Source organism: Temnothorax americanus, unplaced genomic scaffold (assembly GCF_048541705.1).
Source record: "Temnothorax americanus isolate GAGA-0224 unplaced genomic scaffold, ASM4854170v1 Scaffold31, whole genome shotgun sequence".
NCBI lineage: Eukaryota > Metazoa > Arthropoda > Insecta > Hymenoptera > Formicidae > Temnothorax > Temnothorax americanus.
Genome location: NW_027509453.1, coordinates 748,207 through 775,840, shown reverse-complemented (window position 1 = coordinate 775,840; position 27,634 = coordinate 748,207). Strand labels below are relative to the sequence as shown.

The 27,634-nt window shown below is 40.5% G+C and overlaps 1 protein-coding gene across 2 annotated transcripts; it reads left to right on the top strand.

Moving 5' to 3' along the window:
• The first annotated feature begins 935 nt into the window (after window positions 1-935).
• Creba (Cyclic-AMP response element binding protein A) lies at window positions 936-27,059 on the top strand. Of its 2 annotated transcripts, none has more exons than XM_077412672.1 (7): window positions 936-1,397; window positions 4,662-4,898; window positions 22,707-23,019; window positions 23,172-23,500; window positions 23,776-24,045; window positions 24,426-24,566; window positions 24,678-27,059. In XM_077412672.1, exons 2-7 carry the CDS (start codon window positions 4,818-4,820, stop codon window positions 24,861-24,863), a joined length of 1,320 nt encoding a protein of 439 aa, XP_077268798.1. In that variant the 5' UTR covers window positions 936-1,397; window positions 4,662-4,817; the 3' UTR covers window positions 24,864-27,059. The 2 variants fall into 2 exon arrangements, with proteins under 2 accessions (XP_077268798.1, XP_077268799.1); XM_077412673.1 differs by lacking the exon at window positions 936-1,397 and adding an exon at window positions 4,514-4,532.
• The last annotated feature ends 575 nt before the right edge of the window (window positions 27,060-27,634 follow it).

The following is a 27,634-nucleotide window of genomic DNA, read 5'->3' as shown; positions in this document are numbered from 1 at the left end:
TCAATTACATTGATTCCTTCTTCGGTTCCGGTGGAGAGATTATTTTTATTTGCTACGATGATTAATACAGCCGAATCTCATAGACTACCAGACAGCATACTTGACAAATGTGTGTTTCTAAAAGCGTTTTTAAATAAAAATTTATCAAATAAAAAATAAATTTTGACAAAAATTACTTTTAAGTCATTTTTTATAAACCTACTATTCTGAAATCTAACACTTTTGGGAAACTAAAATTGATTATGTACTTTTTTATTATATATCTCTTTTTCTACTTATAAATAAAATTGGTTTTAATTTGTTTGTTTTTTATGTTATTAATTAAAACTAATGACATAGGTTTTTATTAAAATAAATTTTTATTTTTATTTTATTGATTGTAAATTTATTTAACATTAAAAATATTAATAAATTATAACCAATTATAACGTTCACGAGTAAAGTAAACTTGAATTTTCCAATTGGCGCATTATTTTTCGCGATCAATTATTTTTTTTATTCGTTACATTTTTGAATAAAAATTATAAATTACGAAGAAATTATTCGTGATTCGTCTTATTCGAATAACGAACAATCGAATTATTCGTTACTCACGAATAACGAATAAATTTATTTTATTTGTTATTAAGAATATCCCAACACTGCTTCGCAGTTCGCAGACAGGCTGCAACTTGCGAGACGCGTCGCCGAGAAACCCGGGGCGGTTTCCACACGCTTTTAAAAGTCCGCTCGACGACGCCGACGCGCGTCACAACTGATAAGGCTGCGCGCGCATTGCGGCCGTTCACTATACTCAACTGATAGCTCAGTACGCTGGTAACAGGTGGTTCGCCGCTATTGGCTGAATCGCGGCGATTGAAGTGTCTTGCGGCGCCAACACGTGCGGCCGCCGCGCCGGTCCCGGGTCTCGCACTCCTCGCATTCACGCGGAGAACGTCGTACCGCGCGCATCCCGCTCCGTCCGTTCGACGCGGGCACACATCCGTTCTCCAACGGCAGGCAGACAGGCAGGCAGACAAGCAGGACCTTCGCGCTAACATTCGAAAATCGATAACCACGTGCCAGTGCTCACAAATTGCTCTCGGTGCGTGCGTACGCGCGTTTGCGAAACAGCCGGTTCCTCGCGATTGGCGGCTCCGCGCGACAACTCTCGTGGGTGTCGCGGGTGTTGGCTATCGATCCCGCCCGCCGTCCCGCTTTCCTCGCCGTTCATTGGCTCAGTCGTCGTACTCGTCGTCGTCGCGCCGGGGGCTGCGAGCGGTATACCAGTGTTGTGCCTTAACGTAACATAGAGAATTACCAAGAATTACCATCTGTGATTCCCCGCCCCGTCGCGTCGGAGGTCTCGACGAGAGAGGACGCCGACGCCCTGCCCTCCCTCGCCCGTCTCTCGTTTGGTGAGTATATAACAACTGTCCCGCAGCTACTTCTTTTTCTTCTTTTTCTTCCTCTCGTCAATCCTCCGCGCGCCGCGCCGCGCCGGTACCGCTGCTTGACGGACGCCGCGGCGCGCAAAGACGCCGGATACGAGCCGGTGCACGTGCATGCGCGCCGCCGAGCCGAGCCGCGACGAGCGGCGCTCCGTTCCATCTGGTGCGCTCCGATTACAACGACCGGATCTATCATCGCGCGCGTGATGGGTCATCCCGCGCGCCGTGCCGCGACGGGCGCGCGGATATTCGAGAACAGCGGAGATGAGCTCCCGGGAGAGAAATCTCTCAGCAGCGAGATCGGAGCGAGATGATGACGCACGCGCGTGCGAAATCAGCGGAATGTGGGACTTCTCTCGCCGATTGATGGATCCTGGATCCTCTCGGGACACACGGCTCCCTCGATTCTCGGCGATGCCATTGCACGAAGGTTGAAACCGCGCGGAATAGCGGTCGTTGATGTGCGATAATATAATACTGAGATAAAAAATTTATTGTCTCGTTCAGCGACTTGTACCGCGGATCTTATTCGCCGGCAGCGATTTCCTGGAACGCTCCACTCGCGCGTAGTACCGATCGTACCGAAGGTACGAGAGAGAGAAACGAAGCGTACATATTCTTAGCGATAAAGCCGCGCTGAGAAAATAGTATTTATAAGTTTGACGTATTGTGTCCGCGATAAGAAAACGCTTCACGTGCTCGTCGCATTTGCTCGAATCTCGCGCATTCTACCCGTCCGTCCGATCGATGGTGTATATATCTCTCCTTTTCTTTCCGGAAATACCAGTTTACCGATTAGCATCGGCGGCGATTATACGTGGAATCGCTCGCGCGCGTCGAAAGGTCGGTCGGATCGAAAAGTCGAGTCGGACGACTGCATTGGAAGTGACATTCAGCGCGAATAAGTTATTTAGAAAAAAAACTAACGAAGAGATAAAGAGGAGTAGATGTAATGTCTCGTGAGATAGAACGCGGTTGAAAATTTCCGACGAAAAACATAAAATAAAATCGAAGAGGAACGACGCCCAAAGTTGATATCTGGAATCGTTTATCAGCGGACCTTCGAAACGATGATTTATTCGTGGAAGTAAATGGAATAGATATACGTTCGGAAATAATTTTCGAGAGCGTTTTCGATATATATATATATATATATATATATATATATATATATATCCGTAATATGACATATGATACGAGGTGATGCAAATATTAAGTAACAGATTGTTACGTTATCATCCCGCGGATATAAATATCTGATTTAATTAAATCAATAATAATTATAGTTGTTAAAAATTTAATTTTTATCCGAGGCAACCGAATGTTATGTTCCGAGAAACCAAAACCTTTCTAAAATTTCGCATGCGAATGCCAATTTTTTAATCAATTTCTCATTCTTCAACTATATTTATCTGATCTTTGCACGGATGCCTTTTTCAGAGGAAGTCACGCAGGTTTGTCATTTCATTTTGACGTAAAAATAGATATAAAAAATAAAATTTTCGTTATTTATATAGGTAGTAAACGTAATGCTTGGAATAACTCTCGAACGATGCGCACGCTTGATGAGAAAGCAGGATAACTGTATCTACATCGTTTAGTATAATTAACGTTTTAGCCCGTTTCGCATATGAAATAACGCATATACGTAATTGTCGATTGTTGACGATGTCCTTTCGCGATTATCCTTGCGATTATATCCCACGGCACGATCGGCGATTGAATACATCGAGGCATATAATCCTCGTATCACCCATGCTGTTGCGATGCCGTGTACGTAACATCAGCTTTCAGCAGGAGTCTTATCAGACTCAAAGATTACTTACAATTAGTTCCTTACTTATGCATGGATCTTTTTTTCTTATCGGGAATCATTATCTCGCCGTAAAAAGAATCCAATTGTATTCATAAAAGAGAGATGCCCAGATTTTAGAGGAAGGAATTTATGCCGCACATGGCGCGCTATATACGCGTAACGAGAAATTAATTTCTTCTCCTAATGGTGAGCAACAAGGCCGATTGGAATTCTCCTGAGCCTCCTCCGCCGTGATTTCTGGACGGTTGCGCGTGTTACATACGCGGGAAGTGGCTCAATTGAACTTCATACTCCGAGATACCCCGCCGCACTCCAAGATAACACTCTCTCGATTGGTATTCCTTATCTAAAGATTTATTTTTGTCCAACGTAAATATAAAGGATTCAGAAACTTGTAGCTCACACCTAAGAAACGTAACCGTTCGTCGTTGCGTTTATTTGAAAAAGATCGCGCGTAATGGAATTGTAACAAATACGTAAGATAGAAGATTACGAATTGATGCACGTAAAACGTAACTTCTCGCAATTTCGTGATGTCGTTCGCGTTACCGCGCAACAATCGGAGCACTGCGGGAGCAGCTCCCCTCCTTTTTCTCTTTTTCTCTCTCCTCTCTCTCTCTCTCTCTCTCTCTCCCTCCCTCCCTCCCTCCCTCCCTCCCTCTCACTCTTTTCTCTTCTCTTTCTCGCGAATGGTATACTTAGCTTAGCCCATAAAGACAGGTCCATTGAACTCGTTAGAACGCACCGCGGCACTGTAACGCAGCAGCTATGCATCATCTCGTAATATAGGACAAAAGGCATTAAACGCAAAACCGGCCGCGGCGGATAATAGACACACGCGCGATACCGTATGCCGGCGCTGAGTTCACGGATGCGCACGCGTGCATGTGTGTTAATCTGTATAAGTCGCGTTCGTCTATCGATATCCTCCTTACCGCATCAGCATCCGACGTCCGGTTAGATCTTTTAATGACACTTATATAAACGACTTTCCGACCTGTCTGTTATCGAGTGAGACTTTTGTATATATGTACCTCGTTCCATCCAGACGCGCGCGCGCGTCTCTTTCTATCCTCCTTCATTTTATTTATATGCCACGAAAGCGCGATACTCCTCTTATCTCTCGCTCTTCTCGATCTAATTTTAACCGAAGATCACGAATATAGCCCTGAATTTATTTTCTCTAAATAGCAAGTTTTTATTATAATCTTGAAGGAAGACTTTAATCTTAGCCCAAGGGGGGAGATCCGCCGCGGATCTCTCGAGATCTCTTTAACGCAATTAAGGTGATTAAACCGCGCACTATATATATATTTGCGAATCTCTCATCAATTTAGCACACGAAGGAAAGATAATTAACAATGTTCGCAATAATATTAGATCACGCGACTACGAGACGATATCTTTGCTTTCAGGTATATACTGACGGTCTTGTGACATTATCAAGGAACGCTGGATCCTCGTGGCGACGGCATGTCGGCGTTTTAATTTCCTTCGTCCTTCATGGGGCGAGTACCATGTTCCTTTAACCGACGACGCTCGCATTATCCAGGAAAGCTAAAGGAAACGAAATGAATATCATGGCGTGGAACTACGACGTGGGAACGGGCGACCTCAGGGAATTATGGGATTCCTATCCACTTCCCGAGTCGGTGAGCGCGCAACCTTTATACATATATAAGTTGTAGTCTTACAAAAGGGAAGAGATTTGAAGAATTTTCTTGTAAAAGAAATACGGTATTACGGTGGTTTCTTAAAATTTTACTTCGAGGAGATGTTCCAAACACGCACTGTTACTGTCGTTCGCCGCTCATTAATTTTTATTGTGCCTACATGGCGCGTACATTACACGTTCTCGAGAAAGTGCTCGTCTACGATCTCGAACGCGAGAAAGCTCCGTTGGGATTGTATAGGGACGCCTACGTCCTGCTTCTGAGGGCCGCGCGTCCGCAATCCTCCGTCTTATTCGAATATTCGTGTCAAATCCAAAGAAATGGTCGACGTAATACAATCATGATATTATACTCGATATTATATCACTGGCACACTGAAGTATATATTTTTAAACAGCGAATACCGTTAATATTTGCGTAGCCTTATCGTCGTGGATGAAAATATATGATCGCGTAGTTTACAAGAGATATTTGTTTTACAATATGTTATTCTCAGAAGCTTCTTTCTATGTGAAATGTGCAAGAAACGTATGCGCCACGCTTATCAAATTTATCGACTAAATGTTATTGAAAAATACATTTCTGCTTTTTTTATACGTTCTTCCGTGGTGACAACTACAATATTTGACATTAAAGTATATTTGCAACTTTTTAATTCTCAACCTCCTAATTAGTAATGTTTAGTTAAAATATGATATCGACATTGATTGAAATTGACTGCTTTACGATTTAAAATAAGGTTTTATTAAAATAAATTGTCTAAAGTCAGAACCCTTTTAAACATGTATTTTTCTCAATCAATCGTTATTTTTTTTTTTTTTTTAACTCACTTAATATCTGTAGTTCAAAGAAAGTACGACAGCCTTTGAATTATGAATAATAATGATCGCATATTCACATATGCATCACGCGTATTGTCATTTGTCATCGCGCTTATGGTGACACGGTTGCAACTTGCGCTAATTAAGCCTAAGGAAATGAGGAAACCGACAAATTTACATGATAGCGACGTTGTTGGACGAACACGTCACGGAGTCGATAATTCTTCCATCACTCGGACAATCATCGCGTTCTATTCTTCCACGACTCTCGCGTATATCTATCTAACCATCCTGCGGCGAACGACGACGGAAACTATTTTTCATCGCTCGTTGCATTCGCGACGGTAACAATGGCCCCACGCATATGCTCCTTTCATTCTCGCAGCGTGCGTTCCTGTCTTCGATCGGCGCGCAAAATGGGACACGGTCAGGCAATTCCTCGGCCCTTTCACGTCAGAATTTTCTTTCCGCTGCACGGCACGCGAAGGCATCGAATTGCCGACAAATTAATCCTAATCATTAACGCGTCGCGTCTCTACGTCATTACGCCTCGGCTATTTCTCGCCGCAAATAAATGCCAATTCGCATGCAGTCGTGTGTTGCCGTTTTACGCTCCGCGTCGCGTCTCAGACGTGTACCTATATTTATTATTAGTTATTGTTCCTCTTATCGGCCGCCCGTAGCTTCACATGCTCGTTCACATGCTCGCCGAGTAATTTCGCAGGTCCTCGAAGTGGCGACGCCACAGCTAACCGGTATTTTTATCGTTTTCTAGAAGGTCGGCGATATATTACACGTTCGATTCCGTTGGGAATAAATTCAATCGTCAATCGCGTGGCAGATATCATCATCTCGGAGACTCTTAATCTCGCGCATCGATCCGATCGTCGTATTCTTCCGTCGGTGGACTTACGCAACAACGTCGGGAACGGTGGCAATTATTATTTTTTTCTCTTTTTTCCAAAAATGCATTCGAACGTTACGCACACTTGGAGCGTCTTGTCACAGTTCGATTGCTCTTCGCAAACATGGATGGAGGGATTAGCGCCACTCGTACGCGCGGATTCGCCGCATTTGTATGCTTGTATTACGGAGAAGGGACATTGTATTTGGGCAGTAAGGCATTATAGTTGGTTTGCGCACCTGTACAAATATCGCATCATTTCTCGTAAATACCCATAAGTACACGTCTTTTGCGAAGAGCCACTCGATTATCGTCCTCCGTATATTCAGCCGTTAATACGCCGAATACGAATCGTAAGTAGAAATATATATATATATATATATATATATATATATATATATATATATATATATATAATATATATATATGTATATTTTTTTTGGAGCAACGTTTCTCTCCTGAATGTAAATTTAACGACGCTTTGCGTTTCTCGTCAGAATTATTTCTCGGGAAATTTTCGAAACTATTAATACCTTTGAAATTATCTTCGACGTTATTTTCCTGGTATTCTAATACTTTCGAGATTACATTACTTTCAGTTGAAGAGACGCGGAAAAACACGAACACATTACGGAAAAGTGTCGATAAGATTCAATGGAAATGTTTACTGAATTTCATATTTATGCTAATTTATAATTGAACGGAAAGATACGTAACGTATTTAAACTCAAAATTCAAAATAGCTCCGCAGCTCTATGTATATTCTCACTAAGCAGACATTCTGTGTGTACATGCACTAATTACAATTTTATCGATTGTGGCTTGTCACACATATTCGTCGCGAACGTGCTTCCCAGACAATTTACAGACTGGCCGGCCCAGTAACCATCTTGGAACGGGACATTTATCGTTGAGAACGTGTGTTTGTTATTTACTTCATTGAGTAACGACGACGCTTCGTTACACTCTCATTATCTACGAAATATGGCTTAATGTAAGTATACGTTGTGTACGCACGTTATTATTTCTCGATCTAATCAAAAGCCTCTAATCATTTAATATTATAAATATGTTTTTATACGCAAGAGCACATAGATATTTTTTCGCTCCTTTTTCTATCCATCTGCATCTGCATCCGTGAAACAATATGAAATTTGACGTGCGCATCGAAGACCATTGTATATTCATACCGCAACCATTCGACTTGATTTTGTTCGAATTTTCAATGTATTTTTGATTATTTTCGCATAATAACGAGTTATTAATATGCATCGATACGGTGGTCTGGCTTCGGGAAGCATATCGTAATAGAAATTGAAAGGCGAATCGGCGCATGTGCATGTCACAGTGCTGTCTCATCATATTTGGGGGTCAGTCCCCTTTGACGGGAATTACGTCAAGCGGCGAACAGCTCATCGCGCGCGCAAATATATGTCTAGCCAATAAAATCGTTTAAGCCAACGGGCGTTTGTAAAAGAAAATCAACGGGAATCCTCGCGTGTTAAATGCAGCCGAAGTATGGTTTTGAAATCATGATCAATGGCAGCCACAGAGGAATTCCGTTTTCCAACATTAAAGACGCAACCTCGCCTCAATCGTCATCGAAAATCCGTAATCAATCGTCCTAATTACGACGCTGTCGCTCACGCAAAACATATTGGTTTCTCGCTTTAGCCGACTTTCTTCTCGCGAAAGAAACGGCGACATTGCGCGATTTGCAATCGGCGCAACGAGTGTCGCGATTGATCGTGTTGTCGTTACGTGGAAGCGAACGACGAAACGACGAAGCGTATAGAAATGCAAACAAAGCGAGTGCTCGCGATGCATCGATAACAATTGAGGCAGATTCTAAAACTCCGTGTAACCGGGAGGACGGACATAGAAATCGATCGTCGCCGTGGAATTTTTCTCGGAAAAGTATGACTTGATACCGATATTTTTTTACTTCGTTTTTTTTTACTTACGATAAAATGTAGCTGCAATTATTCGCTATATAGCTGTCTCGTTATGTTAAAAACACTTGTCTCGATAAACGTTGTTACCTTGACAATGTATGCCGTATTATATCTCGAAGGGAAGCTCGTACACTTTTGAGTTTTAGCTTTTGCGATATATGAATTTATTATTTTAGCTTTACTCAAGTTTATTTTTTATTTGTTTGTGTATTTTTGTATTTATTCTGCTACAAAAATTCCAAGTTTCTCGATACCAACATCAGTCGCTTAAATAAGTAACAGCTGAATTAAAGAACTTTAAATTCCAATGGCTTCTATAACGAAAATTGAAAATGTAGGGCGAGCAAGATAATCTCGTTACGGCATCCGTAATTGTGTCTAGGCGCTCGTATGTTTCGCATTTTTATCGTGGACGGCTTTTATAGAGCAATTTTCTTCACTCGTTCGTCGTGCTTGCGCAGGTGCTACTGACGCAAGTGTTGATAGTAGTCTTCGCGTTACACATTCGAGCCTTATATCGAATTGAATATTTTGCAGCCACTTGTATAAACGCGCCGCGCGCGTAACTCCGTTAAAGAAAAAATTGACACAAATTTTTCATCAATACAATAATTCATAATAGTATATAATAAAAATTATATTTGTCTTAATACACGAAAGTGTATTATCAATAAATCAAACAAACACCGTGAAAGCATTTTAGAAAACTCATCAGACAATCGTCACGCTCTGATAGGGAAATTATTCTCCGATATAGCTAATGTTCTAGAAGTCTAAACAAAAGTAAAATCATGGATTTTTTTACTCATTCATAAATTACCGCATTCATAAATTGTAGATTTTTTTTTTACTTATTCATCAATTATACACGGCATTTTAGCGTTTTATTTGCCCGTGGTTTTCTCAGCGTGCCATTAATGTAAAAATTAAATGTCTAAAGCTCTGCTGATAAAAAAGCTTTCATTTCAATCCGGCCACCCGGAAAAGGAAGCAAGATGGACACGTCAGGAAAATACCGCGCGGAAGTAATTTTCCTGCAGTGTAACATATCGATTGTGTTTTTGATATACGTGCCGTGAAGGAAAATCGTCGACGACACACGTTGTTATCATAAACAAACGGTATTATATTTTCTACCGAAACAGGAAGCGCGTCTCGACACACTATAATTTCATCTCGATCCTGATGCTGTCATCATTTTATTGATCACACAATATTATTTTATCACGATGTTGACGTACTTTCTGACGTCCTTTCAATTACGTGATAACTAAATTAGTTTGGGAGCAAAATATTGTAAAAGTAAAAAATGGAAATTAACTTATTCAAATAAGATCATTATAATGATTGATAATTAGTGTTAATGATAAAATATATTTTTATTTGAACATAACAAATTATTATGCGACCGTTGCCTTGAGAACCTCATTGGGTAGTCATTTATTTATCGGATAAGGAGACGTACATACATACAGCAGCAATATAGATTCCGTATCTAATCTAATTAGGGAGAGGAGATAAAAATAGCTATGGTGTCGCAGTGGAACACCTACAACAATCACCATAGCAGTGCCTGCATGAGAAAAGTCGTGGTTGGTTGCCTTCTACTCCAAAACCGGAAGTAAGAATATGTCGAGTTCGCAATACCGGAAACATAGGCGCGAAGAGTGGGGGAGATATAGAATACACAATAGTATGAGACGCTATTGCGACACTCGTCTCTCCGCATAGCAAACATTATATAAAAATGAGTGACCTCTAGACTTCTAGAGAGAACGCGAACATGGAAATATTGCAACGCTCGAGTAACACCCATTTTTTGTACAACTCAAATTCGTTTTCACGACGAATAAATATATTATTTTCCCACGTGTCTTCACAAACAAATTCTCGACAACTTCTTTCTCCGCCAAAGAACTTAAGGCTCTCAAGGATTTTACCTGCCAACTGGGTGTGGAAAGTAGGAAATAATCGCAAGGTGTGATACAGATGAATCATGCGCGTTTTATGACCCGACAGCCCCGCCGTACTCGATACGTGTCACGCATCTTCCTTCTCGAGGAAATCGCAGCACGTCGTTAAACTTTAAGCATGTCTCGAACGAACCGCGGACTTTCTATCTCGGACAAACATGCCAAAACAGAATTCCCCTCCGACGAGCTTTCCGCCCAGGCGAGCGGAACTCCTCGGACTCTTCGGTTCGCGACATCGTCGCTGAGCGTTCTTGAAAAAAAAAAAAAAAAGAAAAACGTCAATTACCGACGCGATTGCTCATTTTCTAGCGGCACATTTCCTTATCGCCGAGCGCAGCACGATTCCGAACAACCGTGGCACGAAAATAATTATTGTTTTTCCCGGCTTCCCGTTTGTTTGCAACGCTTCGCTTCACCGCTCGCTTCTTCGTTACGCCGTCGGCTTAACCCATGCCGACGAACGGATAGGAGGAAGGAAAGGATCGGAAGAATTCGCGACGAAATCACCGTAGCGTGACCTTTCGACATCTATATCAAATCCTCCGGCAACGGTGGCCGCGGGCGTTCGACTTAACTGATTGTGAGACGAGAAAGTCCCAAGCGGCTTCTTCGCGCTTTTTTTTTATTGGCATCTCTGAAACAGTTAATTGGAGAGCTGCCGGATAGGATGATCTTCGATATTTTAGATCCGCATCATCGCGCTTACGATTGACGAGCAGGCATATCCTCGTGAATTCTTGGTCGTAACACTTTGACGGATGTAGTATAGAAAAAAATGTTACCCTTTCTATATTAAAAATGTAATTTTAATTTATAACCGATCGAACGATAATACAATTTTCAATTCTTTGTGCAAGCGAAGAGTAGAAACTGATCGATCCGCAGAGAATGCGATTGTTGCGTTCTTACCGTTTCTGACGTTCTTATCGTCTGTTCGTGTAACACCGTTAGACGCGGGATTCCACCTTTGTACAATGCGTAACCGTAAACTTTTCTTCCGTGCACGCTTGCGCGCGAAGCTATTCTCTCTCTTTCTACAAGCATGCAATGTTACGATGCATTCCGAAGGCATTTTCTTCTACACATGCAAGATTTTCTGTTCAGGGGAAAACTCATTTTCTGCAAAATCACTGAACCTGATAAAATTAAATATTTTTAAAACAAATACATTTCTTATTGAATTTTAATACACAAGAATATAAATATAATAGATTAATAATAAAACGTAAATAAAATATTTAATATTTAAAAATTTTAGAAACAGTATATAAATTATTTCTATTAAATTAAAAGAAGTTCATTGATGTGAAATCAAATTCTACATTTTTCTTTGTATTGCAATACAGTGAGTATAGATAATTTCTGATTTGTTTCTATTGCCAAAGAAATGTCGAAGGTCACCTCCTTTAGCTACCCGCGTATTTATAGTAGAGAATGTGAAAAGAATTTGTAAAAGTACGAAAGATAATTTGATATCGTGTACGAGATTGCAACAATATTGAACTCTGTAAACGATTGCGTCATGCGAGCCGAGGATGAGAAATGCAGTTTGGCAGGTTCGCCATATATATTTAATCGAATTAAACGTCCTTCGACAACAGGAATGCACGAACACGAATGCAAGCAGAGCAGAAAGGGCAGGGCTATCTCGCGTAAGACACATAACGCTGTTAGTAAAATAAGACGCTCTACGAGAAGATTCTAAAGCGATTTTACATCGTTCGGGTAAATAATCTCGCAGTTATCGCGCTCAACGTTCACTTACTACTATATATATATATATATATATATATATATATATTATAGCTGTCACAAGCTGCCATCAGTCAGTCAGTTGAGAGCGCAAACGACTCTCAATCTTCTCGTGGTTACCAACCGGCACGGAACCATTATTGTTACTATATCGCGGCGCCTGCGGCTCGTGATTGAACGCAAAAATTCACACGTGCAATCTGTCGCATAAGCTTATAATTATTGAGAAAGGAAGAGCGAGTTTTTCATGAAAAAAAAAAAAATATATATATATGTTTTGACTGAGCGTGTCAAAGTAAGGCACGTGAGACGGCAATCATACAATTTGTGATATAGTGAGGAAGAAATTCTGTCGACCTTGAATAATTCGTCGCAAGTCGCAATTACAATTGCACATTCATTACAGCACGCGCTGCTTTTGTCTCGGACAACAGACGTTTCCTTATCCGTTCCATTATCAGCAACTGGTCGCACTGGCAACATTTTAACGGCAGCTCGCAGATAATATCCTAACCAAGATCAGATAACAGTTGAAAGACGAAAAGTGGTTTATACAGAATTTGTGTATTCAAGTGCAAAAGTTTAGAAAGGTTTTTAAAATGTAACATTTGATTGCTTCGGATAAAAATTGAATTTTTAAATAAATATCTCATTCTTGTTGACGGAAAATTGAATACCGATATACGGAAAAGCGACGATGTCGAACTATAGTAAAGGTGTAAATATCTCGTCCAACATTCTCGCAGCCAGCGATTCGCCGAAGCTGCGTCGCAAAAGGGTTTGCATTCTCCTTCTCTCTCGGGAGCTCGTCTGGAAAATTTAACTTGAGAAATCCATTTTAGCTTCTCTACTTATCGGCCAACGTGCAGCTTCTATCAGTAGGAAAGAGATAAAACCGTCGTGATTACGGACCCTCTGGGCGATTAGAGGTTTATTCCGCATGTACCGCACATACGTTTCTTTTCGTGGGATCCGTTAGATAGTTACGCTTCCCAAATGCAGTTTTACAGAGATAAAACATACAGAGAGATTTTGTGAGTTAGTATCGCTGTCGACAAGAGAGGAGCGATGAGAAAGCCCAAGCATTCCTTGAATCTTATTCTTTCACCTCGAAGTCTTATTTTCCTCGATTGTGTTAATCGCCGTCGTTAATCGCTCAGTCAGGATAGATGAGCTTGGAATTCCGGAATGTTAGCATTCTTCTGTCGTAAGGGCATTTCTATGTCTGTAAAGTTCGCTCATTTTTTCAAAATTCAAAAAAATTTATCAGAGTTCTGGGTGTCCCAGCTAGAGTTCTAGAGTTCTCTATCGATTTTAGAAAGAGTTCCATTCTCATAGAATTTTCTTTGGGTTTAATTGTATTCCGGCGCGCGATTTCATCTATGTAGGTCTCGCCGATGTCATCGTCGTATATGTTATTTAAGGCGGTGACAATCTATCGTTTCCCGCCGCCTTGTGCGTATATGTGAGCAAGCTCGCAACTGTACATTGAATTCGACTCGTATAATACGACGATACGTGTTATCAGCATATCCTTGAGGGCGTCTATTATAGAAAAGTTTTGATAAAAATTGCAGAAGATACGAAGGTAATATTCGCTAATAATGAAATAGAAAATTCTCGAAATTCCTATATAGAATCTTCTAAAATAAAGTTTCAAAACCGGCTAAAGGACATTTAAAAGATGGAAATCTCTATTTTAAATCCATCTCTGGCCTTTTAAATTTTGTTGAAAATAACAAGCTGCTTTTTTTGTTTTATTTTGACTATATTCCGATATTTAACTGTCAGTACCACGGTCTTACATAAAATCTATAGTTTACGTTACGTATACACTATATAGATTTTCAGCATTGACAGTGAATATTGGAACGCAACGCAGCCTTTGTGAATACGGCTCACTAATTCCTCGTAAAATTATCATTAGCTGTAGTGGATCTTAGCCAGTTGTATAGCGAGTTCAGGCCCGTCTTACCTAAATCCGGCGCTCATCTCAATAAGCCTCTCGCATAACCGGTGACGCAAGTGGCCGGTCGGCCAGGCGCGACTTTTTTTCTCTCTCGAAGCGACGCGCATTTATCGGGCGTGTTAAAAACAGACGCGAGCGATTCGCCCGCAGGTATAACGACGACGATAATGCGAAACGGTGGCCCGGCGAATCAGTCGTGCTGAATAGTTACGCGCACGGCGATAAGCTCTTATCAGCTGCGCCCGCCATCGCGCGCTGCCTCTCCGACTTTTCCGTCTTCCGTCGTCGCGTCGCCCTTTTCGAAACCCCCTTATAAACTGGATTCCTCGTCTGCATTCGTTTGACCTAATTGATAACAGCATAGATTTGCGCGACACCGTTTCTTTAACTATGTTTTTCCATATATACGCGCGCACGTGGATGCGTGTCACATCACGAACATTCGAAACGCGCGCTTTGTTTAAGCTTCGGCATATGCAAATACTTCGCTTGTGTTTATAGTAGAATATGCCTCATGCATACCGCGACAAATACAACGTATAAATAGCATAACTATTACCAAGTTTTTTATCGTGCTCTCGAGTAAAGCGCATATTCGCGGGATTTCATATCTTATTTAATAAACATGCATGCACTGCGTGTGTGTGAAATAAGCCTAGTGGCAAATCAATAAGATACTGTAGCTTCTAATTATGTGAATTGGTTAATCAAGATACGCTTCACTCCAGACTATCAATTTTAATGTCACAGATCACGATCGCTAATAAGACTGTTTAGAACAAAGACTCTTAAATTATGATATACTAGCTTGATACCGTTGTTTTGCTACGGTATGTACCTCTCCCCCTAGCTACTTTATAAAAAACCAAGTCGATATCTCATCGAGCCTAAGCGATATTGAGGAATCCGTGAAAATACATTTTACTCCTTTTCATCCACTTAGGGGTCAAATTTCTAAAAATCCCTTTTTAGTGGGTGCTTATATCATGGAAGGAATATACTCCCCGAATTTCATGTTTCTAGACTTAGGGATTTGCAGGCTGGGCGTTGATGAGTCAGTCGGGACATTATATATATATATATATATATATGTATGTAGGTCCAGAGGTATGTTCCGGGACTGTTTACGTTTTTTGAAATGTACAGTCCTGGAAACTGCCAAATGTCCCGGAATATACCGATATCAAAAATAAAAGTCCCGGAACATACTTCCGGACCTACATATATACATATATATATAAGAGATTATTTTTTTCTACTTTTTCTTACAATTATTTATCTGTTTTATAATTATCGGACGATAATTCATCAACTATCAAGTTAAACGAAGCGTTAATGACAAAGTCGAAAACGTTTGACTCAGATAATTTAGGATCGACCAAAGTTCAACGCTTCGAGTTGCGCAAAAGAATATCCGTAAATATGGTGAAAATGAATAACGATGAAAAGAATGGAACGAAAAAAGACGGATCGATCACAATAACAAATACTGTATTATATACTGCATTGTGACCGATATAGAAGTCAATTAATTCACATCCTCAACATATAAATATTCTATAATGAACTATTGATCTGAATTCTGCGTGTAATTACCAATTACTGATAAAGTTAGTTAATTAAAAGCGTCCTACAGGCACTTTAACTCAAGAGTTCATAATTATATGAATATAATTCTAAATACACGCAGGTTTCCTTGCGTGTAATTTGGAGTTCTCGTATATTAACCCAGCTGTATTTTAAATATTGTATTTCACAAGTCACCGTACCTAGGCTATACGGTCAACGTGACGCTACAAATGCTGTGGAGCGTTCATCTTCTCTTTCTTTCTTCATCGAAAGAAAAGAGAAGAGGAATGCTTCGAAGCATTTGTAGCGTCACGTTGACCGTAGCCATAGAAACGTATTCGAAGTTAAATTGAAAACGATGTTTATATTCAACGGTTGCTTCGAATATCAAAGGTGGTTGAGGAGACGCCTCGGCGATAATTTGCAAATATCTCAAATTCAAATTTCTGGAATATGAAGCGGCCTGAATCTTTCCGCGTTTAATGGTCTAAAGTTTTTAATCGATTTACTCTTTCCGCGTACTTCTTCTCATGTATTTCTGTAACTGGCTGGCACAACAATAATTGAAATTAGCTAACCGCGATTAGGCCTTTTGACTCTATCGCGAGTATCGTATATCGGCCAATAGCCATTCGTTTTACCTTTATTGGCCTCTCGGATTTGAATACTAATCGATAGAGTGATATATCTCGAGGCCACAGGTATACGCAGAGAATGACCCTCTACACTCGATTAGAATTATCGTCATTGATTGCTCCTGTTCTTGGGCACAGTGGGCACAAAGTAATAGATTCATCGAGCGATAGCTTATATCAAATATTACGTATATATTTAGCACAATAAAGTCTCGTCTGTTTGTGCATGTTACTGCACGCAATTTCCTATTCTTATTTTATCTTGTAATTAGCACTGTCTTGTTTTATCTTGAAAATTTACGTAACGTGTCGTCGTCGTCGAGTCATTTTGTATCACGAGTGAGTAAGGTTTGCAAAACCTTGACATTGGTATGCGATGAGCGAGCGGCCAAATCTTTTCCTTCTTTTATTTTTGCCCATAAGAGTATCTTTTATCTTGGGGTAGCACTTTTTAGTATCCCCTATCGTATCTGCCGAGCAGAACTACCTGTTGATCCCGGATCACAGACAGACGACATTATGGCAGGTAAATTATTGTCCCGTCTTCCTCGAAGACGAGCGAAAAAGACCGATGTGTAAATAATTCCGTGCCGTACGTAAGAACACGTTCGAAATCCTGCAGGGAAAGACAGTCGTAAATACTTTATGGCTGAGCGCCAATGTCGCTTACGAAGTTACTCGGCCCATTCATCGACTTAAGATACATTCTTCTGCGAAGGAAAGCTCGTACAACAAGTTCGACGTTGTTGGAATTCGTGCGACGCAAAATTATTTCCTGCAATTACATGCATAATCTTTTCAAAATAAACAGCTCGGATTTGCGTTATCCGACCTCGTCGCCGTATCTCGACCGGGCTCGTCGACCGTGCCTGAAGCTTTCTAGAGTTTCTCGACTTTCCTGAGAAGGTTCACGGCTACCTGTTAGGAAGGGATCTGGTTTTGAAACGAGTTGTATGGCGGTACACCGCGGGAGAGAGAGACCTGTGTCGCCGTCGCCGGCGTCGAGTCGCTCGTCGTCGGGCCATATGGTGGGGAATAGACGAAGTGACGGGATGGAACTCGGATGGAACTCGAGGACGTTCACCTTTTTTCGTGACTTCGACGAGGCCGGCAGACGCCGTTGAGATACCCTCCCCTGTCGGCTAGAATCCTGGACGATTGACCTATTCGTCTACAATAAGAGAAGTCCGTCTTCGTGATTGGAAATAGCGATTGCTACAGGCGGCCTAGCACTTTTTCGAAGAAATCCTATTATTTATGTTGCTAAAATATTTTCAAATATAAAAGTATGCCGTCGAATAATATATACATATAACATAATAGCATAATAAAATTAATCACATATATAAAGAACTTAAAAAGAATATCTTATATTAATTTAAACGCAATACGATATTTAAAGCTGAATACGATATAACACGCTGATAATTAGCTTCAATAAATAGCTGTTTTCAATAGCAATATTACAGTGAAAGTGTCTCATAAATATAAATATTTTTATAAAATATTTAATATTTAAGCTTCGAAACGCTCTATCGGTTGATCGGCATCCGAAGTATTTTCTTCTGCATTGAGGCAAGGCGATTAACATCAATACATGCTGATAATGAATTCGTGTACTGAATCAATTTAATCAAATGCTTTTCCTCATACACGCGAGGGACACCGAGCCGCAAATCCTTGTAAACAATCTCACATTGTCGGAAATTCATCGCAACACAGAGAGAGAGAGAGAGAGAGAGAGGGGGGGGCGGGGCAATTCAATCACATAACGGATGGTTTCCTTCACTGTGTAGTAATAGTAAACGTTGGAAAAATATTTGTGTTTGCCGCCAGTCTTATTGATATTCCGTACGTTCGGGTTACTATCGCATTAGCGTAATTAGATATTCGGCCGGTGCGTGCCGTTGACCTTTCCACCGGTGTTCTCGCACCAACAGCGCAAATATCTGCGCTGCGAGGCTTAAGCGGTCTCGCGATCGCGAAACGGATCGGATTATTTGTTTCACGGTTGCGATATATGGATGCCGTGCGCATGCATGGACGTTATAAGCTGATGGGCATAATAAAAAAAAGTCAAGTCGCACTTTTTACGACTGTGTTTTCATCGAGAATTTAATTTATCATGAACTGTTATCGTCTTTTTTTTTATTGGCAATTTACGCTCCTATCCGTTGAGACGATAACGCGACGGGCGTGCATAGGTGTCGAACGGGATCGTGCCGGACACTGTCGTTTCTTTTGTAACGTTTTACAATTCCCGCGTTGATCGCGAGATTATCGCTTCAGTTACCTCGCACTTGCGCTTGTATTGTCAGTAGGCGCCTGTGTTGGGGCCTTGGCACATAGAAAAAGTTAAGCACAGTAAAACGTTAGTAAGAAAATCAACAGTTTGGATTCGCTATCGCTTTACGTTACGCCTTAAGTTTTTGACTGACTGATTTGCTTGCTGCTTAAGTTTTTTTTTTTGCGTGCCATGACCCTTACGCTTCAACATAAAGTGCACAGCGGTAATACAAGCACACGCGAAAATTCTCGTCCTCAGGTAGGTAAATCAGAAAAAAAAAGATGATCGAACGCAACGCTCACGTCTCACGGATTCCCGATTCCACGCGTGCGAGCAGCCGATTACAAGTCACGCGTGCTTAACCGGCATAGAAACGGCACGAAATTTTATTTCGCATTACATACACAATACGCTTTTACGATCCTCGTTCTCATTCATATGTATCGCAGCTTTTGAAACACCGCTCGAACATGCCACTGCAATTCTCTCCGGTGCATTACCCACGAGCGCGTCTCCGTCTCTGTATATATGCGCCTTCAATGCACCAGCGCACAATTGCTTTTCGACCCGTGCATCGGAGTTTAGTCGTCGAACCAACAAGTGGAAAGGTCAGTTCTGTTAATAACCCGGCATAACACTTCGCGGCCGCGCCGCCTTTATCGCGGATTATCAGCGCGTTCGTCTGGTGAAATTTCGTCCGACTGCGGCGCACGGGTTATTAGAAAGGTCGCGTAGAGAGAAACTTCAAGTCGCTTTACTTGAGAGATTCTACGAGAACAAAATATATGTTTCCCTTTTTCTGCAAAGCGCGGGCGGAGCGTTAGTGCGCGTCTAAATTTAAATACAGAAAGCGCAAGAAAGTGCAACTAAAACGAACGGACACGCCTCTTATCTTGCCTCAATTAGTTAGCTGCAGTATTAATAGCGCTTGTAATAACGATCGCGCCTAATAACGGGGAAGCGTATAATAATAAATAATATTTCTTGAGAAAATGAAGAATCTCGAAGCGATTGCGCGAGAGGCCCCGCGCGCGATTTCTCGTGGACAGCCTAGCCGGAACGACAAAACGATAATGCCGCGGTAGCGAAATAACTCGTCGCGAAAATTGCTGAGCCCGGACCCCCACTCAGTTCGATCCACTTTCCGTGTTGCGCGCCGCAGTTAGTTAATATCAATCGCTACGTAGCAATTTTGCGGCGGAGAAAATTCAATCGGAATTCCTACCCCCGGAAAGCATCAGAGACGCCGCGGCCCCCTCCAGTTGGACTGATCTCCAGCGGAAATACCGCGCTACTAGAGAGGAATATGGTACCATCAGTGTAATTGACGATGCAAATCCGATTCACAATTAATTATATATGTTTACGTTTAATTTATTAATGACGATATTCTTCCGACCCGTGTTGTATTGTTTGTATATAAACTCTCGTCAAGACTAATCAATCAGCAAATTCGACATCGAGTTATTAACTTTATTCGCGAACATTGATGAGTTGAATGTACGATAGATACTTAATTTTTTATCTAGGTGAAATCATTTTGATCTATGAAAATAATTTAACAAAGAGATCAATTATATATGTTTATTTTAAGAATTGATTGTTCGATGAGCTGAGAAGCTGAGAATCAAGCAATTTCCTCCAAAGCGGATAATGCGAATCCGAACGGCAAAGAAATAATGTCGATAAATTTGCCCATAGTAGAATTGCATAATAGTGCATGATAAAAATAGTACGAATGTTGAAAAGGTTATAGTCTCTTTTATTGTTCCCGTCAGAAGAAATCGCTAAAAGATATATTACGTCAGTATATAAGGAAAAAGTCGCATCTGCTAATATATCATTACACGAAGAAGTTTATTATGATGTTTCACATGAACGATTACAAATATATATATGTTCGAAGTTTGCGAAGACGTGCACGGAAAATTCAAACGCAATGGATAAACGATAATGAATGATAAGACGTGTATTTAAAGCCGTGGATAGGACGATCGCAAAAAAAGGATGCACGTGTATCCTCCGCCGTATATATCTCCAAAAAGACAACGAGAAGGATTGCCCGTTACGGACGTGCTTCCGCCGGAAGTGAGACGTGGAAGGATGGGAGATAAGTGTTGGCCGCGCGATCAGAGCATAACGGAGAGCGATGACGAAGGGCAAAAGGACGAAAAGAAGGAGCGAGAGGAAGATGGAGGGAACAGGAAAAGGAAGAGCGTGATGTCGTGACCTTGGCGAATCGAGTTCCGCATTGCTGTAGCCGGCAGATTTTTATGGATGCGAGACATTCCAAAGATCAACAATAAAGCCAGATGCGATTTTAATCAGTTCGGTCGAACGGGAAAACGGACATTTTAATTTTACTCGAATAAAACGGTCCTTTTTTTCTTACAGACCAAACACGGCAAGTTTCTCGGATTTTTTTTTTTTAATTGTCACTAGTAACGCGAAGAATTATAATACTGGGGATGTCGATCGGTAATGATAAACCTATGCGAGAAAAATTTATGTAATGGAAAGAAGAGAACACAGTAGTGGAGAAGAAAGCAAAGACGGCTCGTCAGATTTGAGTTTCCGGGTTGTTGGTTACTAATGGTTCCATTGTAACTAATTACCCACTTGCGGGAAATTGCAACATTCCCATCTAAATTAGGGGGACCACGGTGTATAACGAAGAGAAAGAATAGAAAAAAAAAACTGAGACAAAGGCAGACGCGAGAGGATGAATGAAAACAAATGAGAAATAAAACACAATTTTATAAATTGTCGAACCAATAAAGTTATTATTTTTAAATTAATATTTAAAAAATGTTAATAAGCAGCACTGCAGAATGCAAGCGTCAGAAATTGCTTCGAACGTAAGTATCCCACGCTTCTTACATCAGAAAATTATCTTCGTTGAGCTGCTACCAATACGCGCGACATCGGGCAAGCGTATACATCATCGTTCAAATATTCCACAGCCGGATTTGCTTATACAGATGAGCAAACCGTGCATAACGGGGAAGTTCCGCGGCTAAAGGAAAACCGTGCGTATGTACACCAACTGTGCGCGAGAGACGGCAGCGAAGCGAGAAGCTGAATAAGCTGGTAGCAACAGCTTGTCGTTAGCGCAATACGAAAAGATCTGTCTTGACCTTGGGACCGGGTTCCGCATTGCTGGGTCGCGCCCGGTATAGGGCCCCCGAAGATCGCGCCGAAGGAGGCGAAGTCGTTGCTACCGACTACCTTATGGACTCGGGTAACGGCCGACCTTCAACTTGACCGCTCAACTTGAGCGCCCTTCTCCTTCTCGCTTACGTGTGACCGCTCGCGGAACGCTCGCGGTATAATTTTAGAAGCACGCGGGGTCCTTGACACCTCGCCGCGACGGGCGGCAACCATTGACAACCGCGGACGCGGACGCTGCCCCTCCCGTGTCCATTGACTCGCATCACGTTACGTTTGCGATGAAATTTCACGTAACGATTTTGATTTCTGCTCGGCTCGTTCCTCTCCCCTTGCTCGAGAATCACCGATTGTCAGACTTTTAAGGAAACAAGTGTTTCTCGATAACGATACAAAGATAACGTGCCTGTGTGTCAAGTAGATATCAATTCTTTCGTATCCATAGAATATGCTTTCAAAGTTCGGCGATTTATTCCAAGATATTTTTTATAAAGCATTGTGATTGTGTATTCTTCAAAAAATTGATATTTATATCCAAAGGAAATCTAATAAGATATTAACAAATTAGTTCGTCTACATGTATGTAATTTAAAATTTTATCATAAATAATTTTCCATTTTTCTACCATCGTTGTGATATGTTACATTTTTTTCATAGAATTCTTTGAAATGTTTAATTATATTTTAACCTAAGAATTAATAAAGAATCTAGTTTAAAAAATATTTTTACATTCAAATTCTTGGTCTTATTGTAGATACTCAATCAGGATATCTTAATGAACACCAAAGAGGAGGAATGGGGTAATGCCGTATGTCTGAGGAACAACGTGATACTGAGAGATCGTCTAATGACGGATGCGGCTCTCGGTGGACCACGGCCGATAAAATCCGAGCATAGTTATAGTCTTTTGGCTCCCAGTCCGCCTCCGAGCCCGGCAACGCCAGGAGATAATCCCCATACGCCGAATTCGTGTTCTGGCGCGGTTGGTTCTACAGCGACTACTAGTTCCTCCATCGATTTCGCCAATCTGGATCACAAGTCTCTCGATATCCGCGACAGAATGGATGGTAAGGAAATGACATATTGTGTGACAGTCTTCGTCCTTTTGAGAAAAAACAGATAATTTTATCATTCACAAATTCTTCGTCATGTTTTTTCTTTAACAATAATTTCGGAGGAACTGTAGAGATAGAAATTATCACTGAAATATTTTTTTCAGATATGGAAGAAGAATGTTTTCCGGCTATTTCGATAAGTAGCACTTCGAACCGTGTCGAATCGTCATCGTCGTCGCCGCTGACGTCGTCATCTACCTCGAGCGCAATCCTCAAGAGAAACAATCTAGTACCTGAAGATAACGAGTACCCGGAGATCAAGGACGAACCTATCAGCGCGCCAGCAAGTCCCTGCGCGCCTTGTCAACCAAATTGCGATATAGTGGACGATACGAGCGCGATAACAATGGTGTCGCCGCAGAGTCTTCATTTTCCCAAAACCCATCCCTCGCACACGAGTGACAGCGAAGAGGATGACGAGGAGTACTATCAGGTATCTCAACTTAAATCAATATTGCGCCAGGCATCAGATTGTTCTCGAGCGATAAAATACTCTCCGGCATTAGGTTTTATCCAACTGTATATTATCTACATTAGTCTCAACTGCTCGAGAATATAATGCTCGTGGAAATGGGTACAGTATATAGACTCGCTTGATTTATGAGCAAGTACTAGTGAGATTTATTGTGTTCGAACTACGCGTTGTTATTTGAATATACCGATTCTTCATTAGTTTCTTATCGTCATCGTCGCGTCACTTACTTCCAGAATATGGAGATTGAGGAGTACGGCATGGTCTGCGAGGGGAAGGAAGCGACCTTGCACGCGTCGAGACAGGGATTGCCGCCGACGCCGCCCAGTAGCATAAGCTCCGACAGCGAGGGTACCGCTTCCGCTTCCTGCTCACCCGAACGCCGAGATTCCCAGACTTGTACGCAGAATCTCAGAGGCTTGCTGACACCGAGGCTTTACGTCACCAACGGCACTACTCACACCACCAGACAACCCATTCATACGCCTCTGATTTCCTGTCAGCCGGTAAGACACAAAGTCTGAAGAGTTTGATAATTTCTGATGAATCCTTCTCTCATATTCTTATCTAGGTCTATCTCTTTGCCTGTGTATTTTTAAAAATTTTTTAAATAACTCTATAATAAAGACATTTTTATTGATATTTGGTTCAGTATTCTAAGTTATGATGCATATCCCACGCCCACCTCTACACACCTCATGTTTACATTATCAACATATATAATCGAGTATCGTTAGTCAGTAAGATGACTGAATTTGCATTAATAAATTTGAAGTTTCTTTTATGGTTGAGTTTCACATGGATAATGTTTTACATTTTTTATTGCTGTCATATTTATTGACTCAGTATATTAGCGTGACGCACTTATATGTGATTGACATTACAGAAAGGATCTACGGTGTTAATATTGACGGAGGAAGAGAAGAGAACCTTGATAGCCGAAGGATTTTCCGTGCCCACGAAGCTTCCTCTGACGAAACAAGAGGAGAAATCTCTGAAGAAAATACGAAGAAAGATCAAGAACAAGGCATGTACAACAATGTAATCTGGATATTCAAATTCTCTTCAAATGTTATCCAACTTGCGAAATTACGAATGTGACGTGAAAGATGCTGATTTTACGTGGTACTTTTTGCAGATATCGGCGCAAGAATCACGAAGAAAGAAGAAGGAATACATGGAAGATTTAGAAAACCGAGTCACCTTGTTGACAGACGAGAATTCCTCGTACAGAGAGAGGCTGAATTCTCTAGAAAATATGAATCGCGAGCTAGTAAAGGAGTTAGAACGTCTTCAGAGCTTGCTGCAGCTACAACAATCTTAGATATATTCATTTCTATTTAGAATAGCCCAAATTTATTTGATATCAAACTTTCATTTTTAAAAAGAATTACAGTAATTGCTCTCCCCAAAAATAATTTTTGATCCGAAGAATACTACACGTTTGCGATAATGTTAAAAAAAAACGGCTAAGCAATTTAATATTGTTACAAAGATTGAAAATTATAAAAAGTCCTGAAAAAGATTGTAGATTCTCAAAATCTTTCACGGATGCTAATATAGATTTATCTGTACTCATCAAATTGTTCTTCCACATATTAATTCCTTTAATTGTTACGAGGTGATAAAAATGGCGTGTTTTTATTGCCAAGTCACAGGTCAGAATTAAAAAGAGATATATTTTTAGGGGGATTAGTGCAATTTCTTTACATTCCTAGAATGTCTTCCTCACATACAAGACACGATGAAGCATTTGTAGTGTTATCGCGATTGAAGGTTTATGAAAGACATCCCGAATGCTGCAACAGCTTTCAATTCTTTCACTAACTTAAGATTTTATGCTAATATACTATGTACATCATCCTTTGTTAAATCAACATATTTTCGCCAGGAGTGCCCCTTTGCGGGTTTATTTCCATATTTCTTCCAGCATATTGCGAACCAAAAGATAATATAGGTGACTAATTTATTTTCTCGCAATTATATGATACATTTAGTGTGAGTTTTTTTTATAATACATTTCAATAAGACGAAAATATTTTGAAAATATGGGATTTGGATATTTGATCCACGATATTTACGTGTTGTGAAAAGCAGTTGGTTGTTGGTTATTGCCAAACTCGATGCAACGAGAAATTTCAAAAAAACACCCAGATGTAAACGGCCTTTTGATTATTCCATATATTTGTGCTGCAAAAGTAGTTTTAAACCGTTTGGGACCCAAATAAATATTTTTGGGGTCCATAATAGCGTATTTATCGGTACATAATTCTTGACGCGGTACATAAACTTTGACGCAGTTTTGTCAATGGATTTGCCTGTATACAAAACAAAACCATATGACATATTTTATATGTAAGAAAGGAAAACGAAAGTACGATTATTCGTCTTATGTAAGAAAGTGTGTTCTTGTGTAAATGTAAAAGTTCGATGCAGTCGACGAAATTATTGTATTTTACGTTTTACGAGAAGATATTTAGTTGTATGTGCAATAAGATTATCATGCAATTCGACTTGAAGGAAACAGTCGCGTCAAATCGACGGTGTACTATTCTTTTAGGGCACTATCACTAACGCTAAAACGTGTGTTAGAATAAGGCTCTAAGATCGATCACAACGATGATAATTCATTTCGCGTTAGTTCAAAACGCGTAGTTGAATGTTTGTAAAATATAAGTTTGCGAGTGTAGAACATTTTGCTCGTCCACGAAGAATCGTTGAATTCCGCTGTTACGTTTGCAAGGCAATGAAAATCAACTATTAGAGCAGCAAGTTCTTGGCCTCATTTATACAGGTATAGATATGATCGCGCTCGAGAAAATTATATAGGACGGTTTCCTGGTCTTCAAACGTGAAGCTGCATTAGTTGTGATGTAAGAAGAATTTCAATCGAGCTAATCGATATTAAATGTCATTGGTATTATATATTACGTACCAAACAATAATATTGTGACTTTTAATTGTTTTTCTTCGCAACTTTGTTTCACGATTAGCGTAAGTTCGCGCAAGAAGTGTTGTCGCACGATAGTGGCAGACCACTCGACTACTTACCGCATGAAAGTTGTGGAAAGGGACCAACGCGTGTAAGACAAGAAGACTTTTTCGTCTTCTCGCTCCCCCTTCTCTTCTGCTTCACATAATTGCCAAATAAATTGTAAAGTTTAGTGTCGTATCGCGTGTCCAGGAGATAGTATGTGTATTAAATGGTCACACATCCCTCGCATGAGTGTCTACAGAACGATCGCGGCTTTCATTGTGCGTTGATATCTCTTTAATACGGAATGTATATTTTGATCAATCGACATATTTTTTGATCTTTTTATCGTATGAGTCTAAAAATGCAGGGTAAAATACGTTTGTATTATAAAAATAACGTATATAGCATGGCCATAAGGAATCTTCTTTTATCTATTCTTGAGATTCGCGCACACACACGCACACACACACACACACGCGCGCACACACACACACACACACACACACACACACACACACACACACACACACACACACACACACATTATATTTAATTAATAAAAATAAATTATTATATATACTTATAAGCCAGAACTTAAATTAAAATCGACCTCAAATTCATCAAAGAAAACACTCTCATTGTTAATTTCTCGTTTCTTAAGCCACGCTGTATACATAAAGACGCGTAACACTCTTACGAAAAGATTGAATTTCAAGATAATTTCAAATTAATTATTTTTACAGTTTTTTTAAAAGAATTGATGAAGAGACCTGCTGAAGGATATGTTGTTGGATAAAAGTCAATGAGGCAGTCAATAAACAAATGATAGTAATCTATAACATAAATGTGAATGTGAAGGCACTTTTGATGTACATACTTCGCAGACTTGATAAGCGCTATCGGCTAGGAATTTTCATCTTTTCTGCGTATACACACGCACACAGACCACACATATACACATTACACATACGCATATGGTTTTTAATTACCACATGCGTATGATAAAGAAATAATTGCATGTCTGTACAAAGCGACAGAGAAATGATTTTTATCGAAAGCAGAGAGTTTAATATATTCTATGAGAATAGAGCTTTATACATATATATATAGTTAGTTAT

Excerpts from the sequence above, each read along its gene's own strand:
- Creba (XM_077412672.1), top strand. The coding sequence starts at position 4,818 with ATGAATATCATGGCGTGGAACTACGACGTGGGAACGGGCGACCTCAGG. Across the intron at positions 4,899-22,706 it reads CCTATCCACTTCCCGAGTCG|ATACTCAATCAGGATATCTT; the intron begins GTGAGCGCGCAA and ends GTCTTATTGTAG. Across the intron at positions 24,046-24,425 it reads CTCTGATTTCCTGTCAGCCG|AAAGGATCTACGGTGTTAAT; the intron begins GTAAGACACAAA and ends TTGACATTACAG.